Source organism: Vitis riparia, chromosome 14 (assembly GCF_004353265.1).
Source record: "Vitis riparia cultivar Riparia Gloire de Montpellier isolate 1030 chromosome 14, EGFV_Vit.rip_1.0, whole genome shotgun sequence".
Lineage (NCBI taxonomy): Eukaryota > Viridiplantae > Streptophyta > Magnoliopsida > Vitales > Vitaceae > Vitis > Vitis riparia.
Window position 1 is genome coordinate 10562466 of NC_048444.1, and position 12954 is coordinate 10575419.

Genomic DNA, 12954 nt, shown 5'->3' on the forward strand with positions numbered 1-12954 from the left:
AGGGTGTCGAATTGCACCCTTTCCTTTTCGTATTTAGATGAAGCAAATAAATGATCTTTTATCCTTGAACTAATTGTTTTTCCCTTTATGTGTGCAGGTGGGTTGATTGTTGAAGTGGGAGCTTTGTCACGATTAATAGAAATACTTCAAAATAAGAGGCTTAACATCAGATGAAAGATGAGAAGAGAAAAACATAGAAGTCTAGATGATCAAGATAGTTTATTTTATAGGAAGCCAATCTATGTTAAGAGTTGGATAATAAGATACCAACCTTCTTTAAGTTTTTACATTGTAACTATTTTCATCAAATAGTATCATATACGTTTCGGGACATGTAATTATGGATTTCATTCCAATTAAAATTCCAATGTATTGAACTTAAATTTTGGTTATTTCGCAGTTTATCATCACATGTTTCTTGTTTTTAAATTTTGTTTTTCCTCCGTTTATATTGGTTGTTGGCCAAATAATGGCTCATTCTCATTTCATGTCGTTCTCCAAGTTTGCTGAATAATTTCTTTACTTGCTAAATTTATTAAGTCATTAAATACAATAATCATGTTTGTTAAGATATTTTCATAGCCCATATTTTTAATATTAAATTCATTTCATTAATTATTTACTATTTATATCTCTATATCATTTTATATGTACACCTTCATATTTATTACATAATTTTTATAGTCAATATTGTGTAGTACTATATGTTTGCAAAACTTTAATTATGAATATGTCAGAAAGCAGTTACTAAGTAAAGAATAATGGGAGAATTGTTTTTTGGCTCAGCGTGACCCAAAAAATAAAAAAAGGTCCATCTAACCGACCCATTGAAGCTGAAAACCCATAGGAAGTGTCAAACTTAAAAAGAAAGATTACCAGTCGACCGGTTGGAGCCTTTATGTGAAAATCTTTAACTGGATTGCGACCGGTCTATGGTAACCGGTCGACCGGATCCATCCCATGTCGACCAAGTATACCAACTGACTAATAAAAGAGTTCCAAAATATGCAAATTTATTAATTTTTTAAATAGTTATTAATTCAAAAATTTTATCAGTTCTAAAACTATTTTTGGACCTCACATTTCATGAGAGAATGAAATGTTTTTCCTTATATTGGATGTTCTAAGAAAATCAACTTGTTAAACAATGCAATCAAATGACTAATATTGGTAATGTGGGATTACAATTTTTGGTTATGAGTCATCATCCTAGTTCTAACCAAGTGATCAATTCATTCCATTTTCTTAGGCTATGTTTTGGTCTAAAAAATATGAGTAAAAAAGTTGAGGAAAGAAAATAAAAAGAGATGAAAAGTAGAAGATAATAAAAAAGTTAAGAAAAATAAAAGATGGATTTAAATTCACTAAATTATTTTTATTTATTACTTCAAACATATCTAATACATCATTACAATGGATCCTTGAAAAACATGCCATTATGAAACAATATATTATTTCATTTATATTTATGACTAAGGTTAAATGCATGAGATGAATAAGAAAAATAGCCATAAAAGAACCATCAAAAGGTAATTAGAGAAAAGTGTTTGTTGGGAATGAGCTTGTCAAAATTAGAATGAACGTAATGCCACTAAAAAAATAGAGAAAAGAAAAGAAACCACAGATGAAAATGAAAATAAACTTTCTCCATTGGTAAATAGGAAAAATCAGACAATAGGACAAGAGGACCAGAGGATGCACCCTAGCAAGATGTGTACAATGAAACACCCTAAAGGCAAAAGAGAATGCAGAGACAAATACAAGGCCTCATGAACAAATCTATTATCACAAAGAAGTTTAAAACAGTTAAGTTTCTCTCCTCTAAGGGATCTGTATACACAACAAATAGTGACCTAAATTAAGCATATGTCCTTCAGTTTTAAAACTAGCAGCTCAGTCCTTTCAAATTCTTTTCCATTCCAATTTCATTCCCTCCATAAACTTTGTCAAACAAAAACTAAAAATTCTACAAAACTGGCTTAAGATAAATGTGTATGAAATGCATTAAAAGAGTTAGGCAAGGTAGCGTGATTTAATGCCCAAGAGAAAAAAGACGGCACACTAGGAAAAGTACAAAGATGAAATTATATAATATCAATCATCCTGCCTGAAAATTTCAATAGTCCATAATGCATGTTTATCAAACATGTACCTAGGGTTGAAGTGTTGGAAACTCCTGTATAGTAAATATGAATAAAATATAAAAGGACAACTAATAGCTTCTGAAGTTCAGACAAAATAGAATTTCATTGAAATATATCTCTTTTCTCATTTCTGTAAACTTCGAAGTTGTAGCAAACTGGATTACTAAGAATTCTAACTAAAGAATAAATACAAGAGACAAAGTAAGATATGGCCAGCAATTCAATTTCGAATCTAACACAAGAATGTTAAAAGGTTATAGTTTTAGTAAATAAAGAAAAGTAAAACAGGGTTAAAGTTCATTACCTCTTAATATGGATGAGATGAGTTGCCCATCTTGTAAATATTACTAATCAACATATAATAAACTAAATAGCATAATATATATATATATATATATATATATTGAATCCAAATTAAAACACAATAAAAAACATTTGCATGCAATATGACACTACTCTGAATATACGTATGTTAATACAAAATATATATATGTCCCAGTTTTGCAACATAAACAAAATAACGACGTGGTCTCAATGCAGTCAAGGTGCATGGGGTGGCGGTGGGAACACGGAGTGGATGTACGCCATCATCTCCTCATGCTGACGCTCTTGGCGATCAAGCCTCTGTAGGATATGCTCATGCGTAGCCTGCTGCTGATCCATGCGCTCCACAATACGAGTCCCAAGTGAGCTAATCTGCGCAGCCAATTCCATCCAAGGCGCATGCTCAGGGCCGTCACGAGCCTGGGCATGTGATGTATGGGTGTAATGAGGCTCAGTAAACGATGGCTGACTAGATGGTCCAGCTGTGTAACCCGTCTCAGTCGTCATCGGCTCTGAAATAGGCGGGTCAAAGTCCCCACCCTCAGACTGGCGTGGAGGGATATGAAACACAGGCTCTCTATGCTCAAACTCGGTCTGAGGGTGTACCCCACCCTCCATCTCCCGAATCTCCTCCTCTTTGTCTACTGCAAGATGCACATCCCCCTCTGCCTGTGGCTGTGGTACTGGTCGGTCCGCCCTCCTAATCCATGACCCATCTGGGGCCTTCTCCAACTTCATCCGCGCCATCGACTGCTCATCATAGGTGTCATAACTGCTGGGCGCCTCGACCTCCTGCTCCTTGCTCAAATCCACCCCCGCATCCTTGAACACTCGTGTCATGAAGCGGCCGTATGGGAGAATGCGTTTGGGCGTCTCGCAACATGCCATCATGTGCATCATCATGACATACCCGACATCAATACGTCTCCCCGTCATAATCGAATCAATCAAGAATGCCTCCAGGTAGGAAACCTCATCTCGATGACCGCCACGTGGTAGGAGGATGTACGCTATCATGTGGTGAAGGACTCGGCAGGTCACTGTGAGGCTATGTGCCGATGGTTTCCCCAACCCCGGGGCATCTGCCAGGCCACACATCCTCTGAATCGCCTCTCTCGGATCGAAACCCGGCACCGTCGGCCTGGCCTTGGCATCATATACTCGGAGTCCGCCATAAGGAATGTCCAAAATGCGGCAGATGCTCTCCGGGTCCAGATGGATCCGAACCCCTTTAACGGTCGAAGTGATCGGGCATCCATGTCCATACGTCACTCGTGAATAGAATACCCTGACTAATGTCGGAAAAATGGGCTTTGAAATAGTGACTAAGGGCAGCCACCCCATGCATGCAAAGAGGCTCTCAAACCCGAAATGCTGTAGATGGGCGAAATTAATATTTCTCCCTGCAACCACCTTCCTCTGGACGAAATGGTGCTTGTACCTCTGGTATTCGTCGAGCGTAGTGAAAAGGCCGGTGTCGAACCTCGCCTTTCGGCGAGCCTCCGCCTGACCGTCCTAAGAAGTCTGAGTAGGGCGCTTGCCCTGTGCCTTCGAGGCACCCTTGTCTCTCCTAGGCGCCATGAAACACTACAATAGAAGAGAGCATTGTACTACAGGAACAAAGGGCCACACCTATGTCAAAACAAGGCCAATGAAAGAGTCGTGGCGCGCGGGAAGAGAAGACAAATCGCCTGTGACACGCGATGAAGGAGGACCACTGCCAAACCTCACGCCCCAGGTCCGAAATGTGAACCCGCACCCCTCAAAACTCACTCCGAAGGCTTGCAACAGTTGGAAGGGCGTCGAAAGTGGGTGTGTGGAAGCTCAATCGGCGGATCCCTTCGACTGGCAGAGGATATAACTGAAGAAATTAACCGCGGGAAGGTTTTTTAAACGTCACCCCGGCCGACCGGATATGAACCGGTTGACACAGTAACATGTTCCAGGATGTTTTGCACTTTTTAATATAATGCATTCATTTTTTTAAAATTTCATTCATTCGAAAAAAAAAAATACATTTAGGAAACCTGTTTAATTCCTTTGTGTTTGGATGTTTTTTTTTTTAATTTAAATAATTCTTATCATATATCATCTAATTCTTATCATAAATTTAAAATAAAACTTTGATGAAAAGAAAATAAATAGAAAAAAATAAAAGTGAAAGAAAAATAAAAAATAAATTTAAACTTAGGATATTGTTTTTTGAAATGTGTAGATTGTCTTGTATATAAATATTTCTATATTTTATATTTGGTAGTTAAATATAGATATAAATAATTTTTTGGGATAAATAATTTGATTTATATGAATTTTTAAAAATAATTTTAAAAATGGATGGAATTAGAGAGTATTCCAAAAAATGTACTCAATGGGATTAAAAGGAAAATAAATTAATTAATTTCACTTATTTTTCCTCACTATTCAGGTTAAATACATTTAATTAGAAGTTAATTTGAAATTTGATTAAATATTTTTTTATAGAAATTTTAAATTAATGATAATTAGGCGTATTTAACCTAAATATGAGGAAGGTGGATGAAATTAATACTTTTTAAAAAATAATACGATAAATTCTTTATAAAAAAAATGCAATAAATCTTTTATCATTTCCTTGCATCTGAAAAATATTAAAGAAAATAAAAATTAATCTATTTTCAAATACCGCGATTAATTTAAGAAAATTTTGATTAAAGAAGGTAACAATATTACTTGATACAAATAAACTTCGGAATGAGAGTAACACTATTCTTTTCACATTTTTTTGTAATTTATTGATATTAAAAATAGTAATAAAATATGATGAAAATGATCAATAAATATTAGACTTTGGATTTAGGAATAAGAGTAACACTATTCTTTTCACATAGATGTTTGTTTCCAAGGACATGGGTTCGTACTTGAATTAAAGTTTCTCAAGAAGGAAAGGGATTTGGAGATCATTTTCCTTCCCCATTTCTTAAGTTTCTCTTTGATCTTTTCAATTTCTTGTTTTGGTTAGGTAGTGGCCTATATGATAAATTATTAAGGAACATACTGAAACAGCTGTTAAGATGGTGTATAATATTCCACATATGTGGAACATGCCAATGATAGCAACACTTTGGATTCGATGGTCATAGAAAACGTGTTGAACAACTACTACTAATATTAGCTTAAACTAATTTATAATTAGTTGATGGAAGTTCATTGGCAATGCATGAGAAAGGTTTTTTCAACTCTTGAAGTTGTGACGGTCTTAATTGATTTACACTTGTTCTTGATCAAACCTCAAAAAAATTATGCATTTGTCAGACTAATAGCAGGTTGTTTGACTCCAATCTTAAGTATCAATCTTGATAATCTCCTGAAGTGATTACTAAATCTAAGAGAGTTAGGTTAGATTTAACTGATAGACCGGACTTGCAAATTAACATCATTGACTTACTAAAAGTAGAGAGGAGTGGTGCCATTTGCATTGATTAAACATAAATTAGAGGTCCTGAGAAGAATTGAATTCCTTGACTTGCAATCCAGAAGCCACATGTGTTACTACCTAACATAAGATAAGTGTAGTTAATTTTGGAGAGACACTCGGTACTAAAAGACCATTGACCTACTAGTGATAACCAATGTTCTTTTCAGGGTTGATTGCTTGCTTTGATGGAGTTTGCTAATTCATATTGACTCGAATTAGAGGCAACATGTTGGGATGCAAGTGGCTCTCCTCTCATTATGATTGATGCATTCCTTTCCCATGTTTTCTTGCATTTAGACCCGTTTTTTGGACACGTAAATAAGAACAAAATGCCACGATGTTGATGCCATTTGGTTGTTAATTAACAAATTAATGAATTCTATAATGAACTTGAATTGGTCATGGTGCAGTTTTTCAAATGTCCTTGAGACCATGCTGTTAATATGTTAATTAACACAAATTATTTTCTATTCTTCATCTTTTTTTCTCTTTATAAAAGAAAAGATTAAAAGTTTTTGAAATATAAATTTTCCTTTCTTTCCTATTTCCTATCACTCCCAAATAAAATAAATAAATAATTCACTATTTTTTTCCTTTTTCCTTTTATATATATATATATCCTAAAGAATAAAAATATACAGATACATGTTTATGTGAAAATCCTAAATGTAAAAAAACTATGGTCAAAGAAGGCAAAAATCTATTATATCAAAAGATTTATATCAGAGGGGAGAGTTGTAAGCGGTTACAACAAAAACATAATCATTATAACCCTAAAACTATACTTCATCCATAATTATAGTTTCACCACATATGTGGTTTTATTCTATATAAATGGTTTTTAAAAACAAAGGTTTTTGGGCCATTTGAATTTGTGCCCAATTTTTATTTATTTATTTTTATTTATTTTTTTTTTTTGGTTGGAATAATTCATGGGTTTTGACTCCTTCATTCCAACAGAAAAAATTATACAATAATGAGTGAAGACTAAACTCCACTCTACAGGGTGCATTTTTATTTTTTTATTTTTTTATTTTTAAATTTTTTAATTTTTTAAGCAATTCCACTTATGTTTGATTAACAGAAAGTCAAAAATGTAAATAAGATTTCTTCCTCTTTTATAATCTCTGGAGATTTTTCTTTATCAGCACATTATCTACGACCAAACTCAAGTTCTGTGAAGTCCACCTTTAATTCTGGTCCTTCCAGCTTCTTTCCATCATCTCCTGTAGTACGGTCAAGCTTCGAACCATTTAAACTCCTGAAAGTTTTTAGGCAAACCTTACCCCTTAGCACCCCGGAAAAATGCAAGTTTCAATCTATGGAAAATACAAAAATCCGTAAAATCTGTATAATTAAAATAAGTAAAAACAAACTATTTGATGTTATTTTGATAAATAAAAAAAAAGGAAATTAAACGATTTCAAAATCAAAATCCTCCTGGGACCGATCGACCGGATATGGTCGACCGGTCTATATCCGGACAAGGGTGCATTTTGCATTCTCTCTCATCCAGTAGCATGTCAAAATCCTCCTGGAACCGGTCGTTTGGATATGGTCGACCGGTCGATCTCCGGACGAGGGGTCAAAATCCTCATGGGACCGGTCGAGTTGATCTGGTCGACCGGTCGATCTCCGGACGAGGGTGCCATTTTGCATTCTCTCTCATCCAGTAGCATGTCCAATTCCTCCTGTAACCGGTCGACCGGATCTTGTCGACCGGTTGATCTCCGGACGAGGATGCCATTTTGCATTCTCTCTCATCCAGTAGCATGTCCAATTCGCCATGGAACCGGTCAAGTGGATCTGGTCGACCGGTCGATCTCCCATTTTAGAATATGTAAAAATGTAATTGTCATTATGAAATAAAAATGTTGAAAATTAAATATCTTTAAGTATAAACTAATTAATCTAATATAATTACAAACTAAAAAAGGTTTAAAGTTATTTTTATTATTTTTGTATTTTGATAAAATAATATATCATATAATTAAAAATAAATACTAATGTGTAGTTTTGGATTGTGAAGAACTGTCTAGATTTCTAATCCATGTCAGTCCAAATATTTCCAAGTTGATACTTCACCATCACCCATGCCAACTTGAATCTCAAGTTCGACAAGAGCTATAATAGAAATGCTACGTCAATAATCACAAAGAGAAAAGAAAAAAAAACAAAAAAACAAAAAAACAAAAAACAAAAAACGAAATAAAAAGGTATCCTGCTATTTCTAATTTTCTGATACATTCAAATTTCAAACAAATGTAAAGTATAATCCAAACAAGTGTTGATGCATAGGTTTTTTATAGTTTGTAATGGCGGTGCCTTTTATTAGATGTTTTGAGAGAGTGAGGGAAAATGCGACTTCATCAGAACCTTCATTAAATATATAAACCATAATATTCACAATACAATGGCAGGAGTTAGTTTTTCCTGTATAATGTACAATCATCTTTACAAATCCTCCTCACATCCTATTGAAAAGTGTAACTCAAACTGTCATAAATCGATGCCGATGTGCATTATGTGATGAAAGCAATAATCTGCCCAGTAGCTTCAATCTATACTTCTTAATCTTGGCCTGCACTCATTCATGTTTAAAAGACATATAAGGAAAGGTTAAATAAGTTGCCGATGCTATGCAATTTTTATATAAATGATGTCAAGCGAAAGCCTATATGTACATACCACATCGATGGATTTGGAGAGTCCCCCATTGGACCAGTTGTCCATGAATTTCATAACAAAAATGCCGCAGTCATTGCTAACACAAAGAGTAATGTGTAAGAACTTAATATGCGTGACATGGGAAGTATAATATTTGGAAAATGCTATGAAATCAAATTAAACTTAATTGTGGTAAACACTAACTCATTTGGTTGGCATGGTACGTTTGGCATGACAAAACTGTACATGTTCAAGTCTACAGCAACCATTTCTTTCTTGTTGGCAACAAGCCATAGAACAACCTTGGCCTTAAACAAGCAAAGTAATTGACATTCAAACTTACAATATGATGTACAATGCAACAAATATTGGGGAGTAGAAGGTACATTACCAAATTTTGTTGTATTCCACTCATACAACTCCTTTTTCTTCCAGGCCGAGAATCCAAGAGCTGGATTCGTTTGTTATGTAAGTCATAGACATAAAGTGTCCAATGGTTTTTGAAAAGGACTGGTAAGTAGACCTGCATGATGCCACATACAATGGATTAGAACATATAATGGATTAGAACATATAATGGGTCAAGGAGATCAGAAGTGAAGAAACATAAAACATTGGAATGCAAGTTTGACCTGAGTAACATTCTGATACGAACCATCAAAGGCATACATATATGGATCGAAACGCGCAATAATTGCATCGTGCATCAAATGTTTTGCATTGGAACGCATCACCATTTCCTGTATATGAGATGAAAGTACTTAATGCATGGAAACATGTGTAAACGTGTGGACATGTTATCAGAACAAGGGAAATTCAGATGTAGTGGCAATTAAAAGCATTCATTACAGCTATGTAGGGGGAGAGAAATAGTTTTGTCCTTGATTAATCGTCGAATTGCAACATTCGGCAAAATGCATCAACGACCTAAAAGAAGAAATGATTAAAATGTAATCAATATTCAGATTGACTAATTAGAAGATGTTACATCACATTAAAATTAAAAATAATGCAAACTAGTGGACAAATTGAAATATTAACATCATTGCCAATCCAACAGTCTCCCTGGAAAGACGCGAGGTTGCCTCTGGTTAAACTTGTGTCATGCATTGCAACAAGCTCCTCGCTGCCAACAAAACCATATATGTTAGGGTAATACGATTTGTTGCATGTGGAAACACTTGAAATTGGCGTAGTATATGATGTAACATGCCTTGGGTCCAAGTCCCCATTAAATACAGTTGTAGCTGCCTCTTTTAGGTCCATCTTGATGGCAGAATGGCGGGTTTGTGCCTGCGCTATGAATGGTGACAATAGATTGGGAGCCATCCGACGCACTCTCCGTTGCCTCCCAATGCTATGGGATCAGGGGGCCACAGTCATAGAACGCAAAGGTAAGGGGTCACAGATGACTACTTCGTCATCGGCTGTTTGTTTGGAGTATAAACATATTAGTTAACTAAACCCCAGTACAATTTGACATATTTTGTACGCACTAATGCAGTAATGAATGTGGCCCAAAATGTTACCAATAATAGGTGGATGCCGAATAGGAGTGTCTGGTACTTCTTCGGTGCAATGGAATGGCATGTCATATCGGGCAGAGGGTGAATCATGCGCGGCCTCAGGAAAGTCATTCGCTGCATAGCCTGAGTGACCAGCAGGAGGGGAATGTACACTTCTTTCTCTTCGAGCATCCAATCTATGGATCAGACCACGCATGATGCCAAGCTGTTGCTGAATGCCCTTTTGATAAGAATTTATTGCGCGTTCGGCAGCATAGTACTTTTCCAAGATTTCCTGTCACATGTTAACGAATTGGCATAGGCAAATTTAAAAGAAAATTGATTAGAAGTTATTAACAATATAGCAATGATAACCAAATTGTAATGTGATTCAGATGGATTGAATGCGTAAAGTAACAAGTAGTTTTAGCGTACATCACTACTTGTCGGTACATGACTACTTGTCGGTCGACTGTCATCCTCGACATGTGTACGAGGCGGTGACGATTCATCAAACGCCTACATTATGAGAACATCACGCATGGTAAGAACATAGAAACATTAGAGGTATTCAAAATGCATGTAAATCAATATATAACAAATTTCATGTCGAATAAATGACTACCTGGTCATGTCCAAAACTCCCAAACTCACTGATCTCAGCAGATAAGCGCTCCTTTATCAACTCATCTGACCATGCTGAGAGTAGGGGCGCTGTCATCGGAACATGAACGGAAGGAATTTTGAATTTGATTACGTAATGGAGCTGCACAATGGAAATAAACATATGTATAATTCTTACTTGTTGGTACTGATGTAAACAAATTCAAATTTACCAATTAATGAATGTTAAAGAAGGCCAATACCTGGAGGAAAAGAATGCAACCATGAACCCAGACGTTGTTCCCTTGCTTAAATCGTCCTATACCCTCCACAAGCTGGTCAAGAACAAATTGGCCCCAATTAACATCATTTCTGAAACCATCTTCATGGATGGTATGCCACAAGTTTCGGCATCCATCAATCCTTGAGGTGGGGGCTAATAGCGTCGCACAAGTGTAGTAAATGAAGCATCTACGAAACTCCTCCCCAATAGGTAAGTTGAGGAGTCTCTCCTCACATGTGTTGAGGGTACCGAACGGATGACCAGACGGGGTAGTAGCAATATGTAGAATCCGTCCAGTCATTGGGAGGCCAAAGACAAGGCCAACATCAGCAGCTGTCAAATCATACCTTTTGTGGGATGTAATGTCAATGCGTCTGAACCCAACGTTAAAATGGGCAATCAGCCATATACAGATGTTATGCCGTATCTCCTTGCAATTTAAGTGAAGAAGACCTCCAAAATGAAGGTCTCGAACCACGTCCAATTTATCAGCAGGGAGCCTGTTGCATAGTTTTAGAAACCTTGAAGATGAACACCGTGTAGACAATCTGGTGGGCTGCATTGAAATGGTTGGAGGTCATTAGTAGTTTACACATGAATTATATATAAGAAAAAATTAACATCAATAGGAATATGTAAACGTAGTGAATAAAGCAATAAAATTGAATGAACAAACAAACATATTCATGTGGATTCATAATTTACAATTGGATGTTTATGTAATTCAATCTTTAACATCAAAAAAAACTATAGGTCGTAAGTTGATCAAAATATGAAATATCCGAAATAAGTTATCAATATTTAAAAACAAGAAAGAATGCATCACCTCAGTAGTGGCCATAGAAGAATGAAATGATTGTTGTAAGCTTCAACCTTGGAAGAACGGGCACCTGGAAATGGGTGTTATAGCAGTTATTGATGACCTGGGGAAACTAATAATAAAGGGAAAGGTCAATTGACTATTTCGACAATTAATATGTTTGATTAATTTGGTAATGGTGTTCCATAATCATAGTTGTAAGGAAAAAATAAATGAAATACATAACAATATGACATTTTAGGAAAACGCTTACAGTTTGGAAGCAAACACGTGTATGATCAATTATCCAACCAGCAACCATATAAATTAGTAGATAATAACCATATGGACAACGTGTGTAACAAGTATATCTAATTCAGGACAAATTGAAAGACAATTTTTATGACGTCTTAGAAATTGATGGGACATTGAAATAGGTGCAACAAGAACATAATGCGATAAGAGGACTAATTCACAACTTGGAAATAAATATAGGGGAAGTCTCGCTTTATTGAAAAAAAAATTTTGTCACCCCTATACGTAAAATAATGTAACAGAAATTGTCATCCTTAATGAGGCTCCAAATAAGAAATGCTCGAAAATGTAGACACATAGATGGAATTAAATAACAACTAAAAAGAAACCACATTGAAAGTGCACTTTCAATTAAGTTGGTTACTGAAAGCAACTCTAAATAAGAAAATTTCCAAAAAAGTGCATGGTGCCTATAAATAGGGCAATACATAAAAACGAGAATCAACAACCCCATACCATATACCATACAACAGAATATATGGAATGATACAAAAAGAGGAAATTGTACAACCAAATAAAATGCAAATGTCACGGCAACAGATTATTACATTTAGAGCGGTTGTGACCTATTCCATTGCATCGAGAGCAATGAATTGCTCTCTTATGAGAAAACTGTGATTCAATGCGCCTTTGTCGGGGTCTTCCTGGAGGACGTCTCACATGAGGGGGTTGGAAAGCAGGAAAGGTGTTGCCCGTGCAATCTTGCAAACTCCCATCGTCACAAAGTTTCGGCATGTTGTGTGTTAGTAATGGTTGAAACTGACCCGAGTAAATCAAATCTTGCATGGAGACATGAAAACATGGGTCAATATAGTCATACACGTCGTGTCTCAGTGTGCGGATGACAGCACATACGTGTG

At 35.8% G+C, this 12954-nt stretch overlaps 1 protein-coding gene across 1 annotated transcript; it reads right to left on the minus strand.

Annotated features, from left to right (window-relative positions):
- Window positions 1-8390: 8390 nt before the first annotated feature.
- LOC117931408 lies at window positions 8391-9710 on the minus strand. The gene is made up of 7 exons (XM_034852397.1): window positions 9631-9710; window positions 9439-9516; window positions 9222-9329; window positions 8981-9112; window positions 8794-8897; window positions 8611-8686; window positions 8391-8503 (listed from the first exon to the last, which is right to left on the minus strand). The coding sequence occupies exons 3-7, from the start codon at window positions 9324-9326 to the stop codon at window positions 8414-8416; spliced, it is 507 nt and encodes a 168-aa protein (XP_034708288.1). The 5' UTR covers window positions 9327-9329; window positions 9439-9516; window positions 9631-9710; the 3' UTR covers window positions 8391-8413.
- Window positions 9711-12954: the final 3244 nt, after the last annotated feature.

Coding starts and splice junctions, on each gene's coding strand:
- LOC117931408 (XM_034852397.1), bottom strand. CDS start 9,326: ATGGTGATGCGTTCCAATGCAAAACATTTGATGCACGATGCAATTATT. Junction 9,113..9,221: donor CGTATCAGAATGTTACTCAG/GTCAAACTTGCA, acceptor GGCATCATGCAG/GTCTACTTACCAGTCCTTTT. Junction 8,687..8,793: donor GTACCATGCCAACCAAATGA/GTTAGTGTTTAC, acceptor TCTTTGTGTTAG/CAATGACTGCGGCATTTTTG.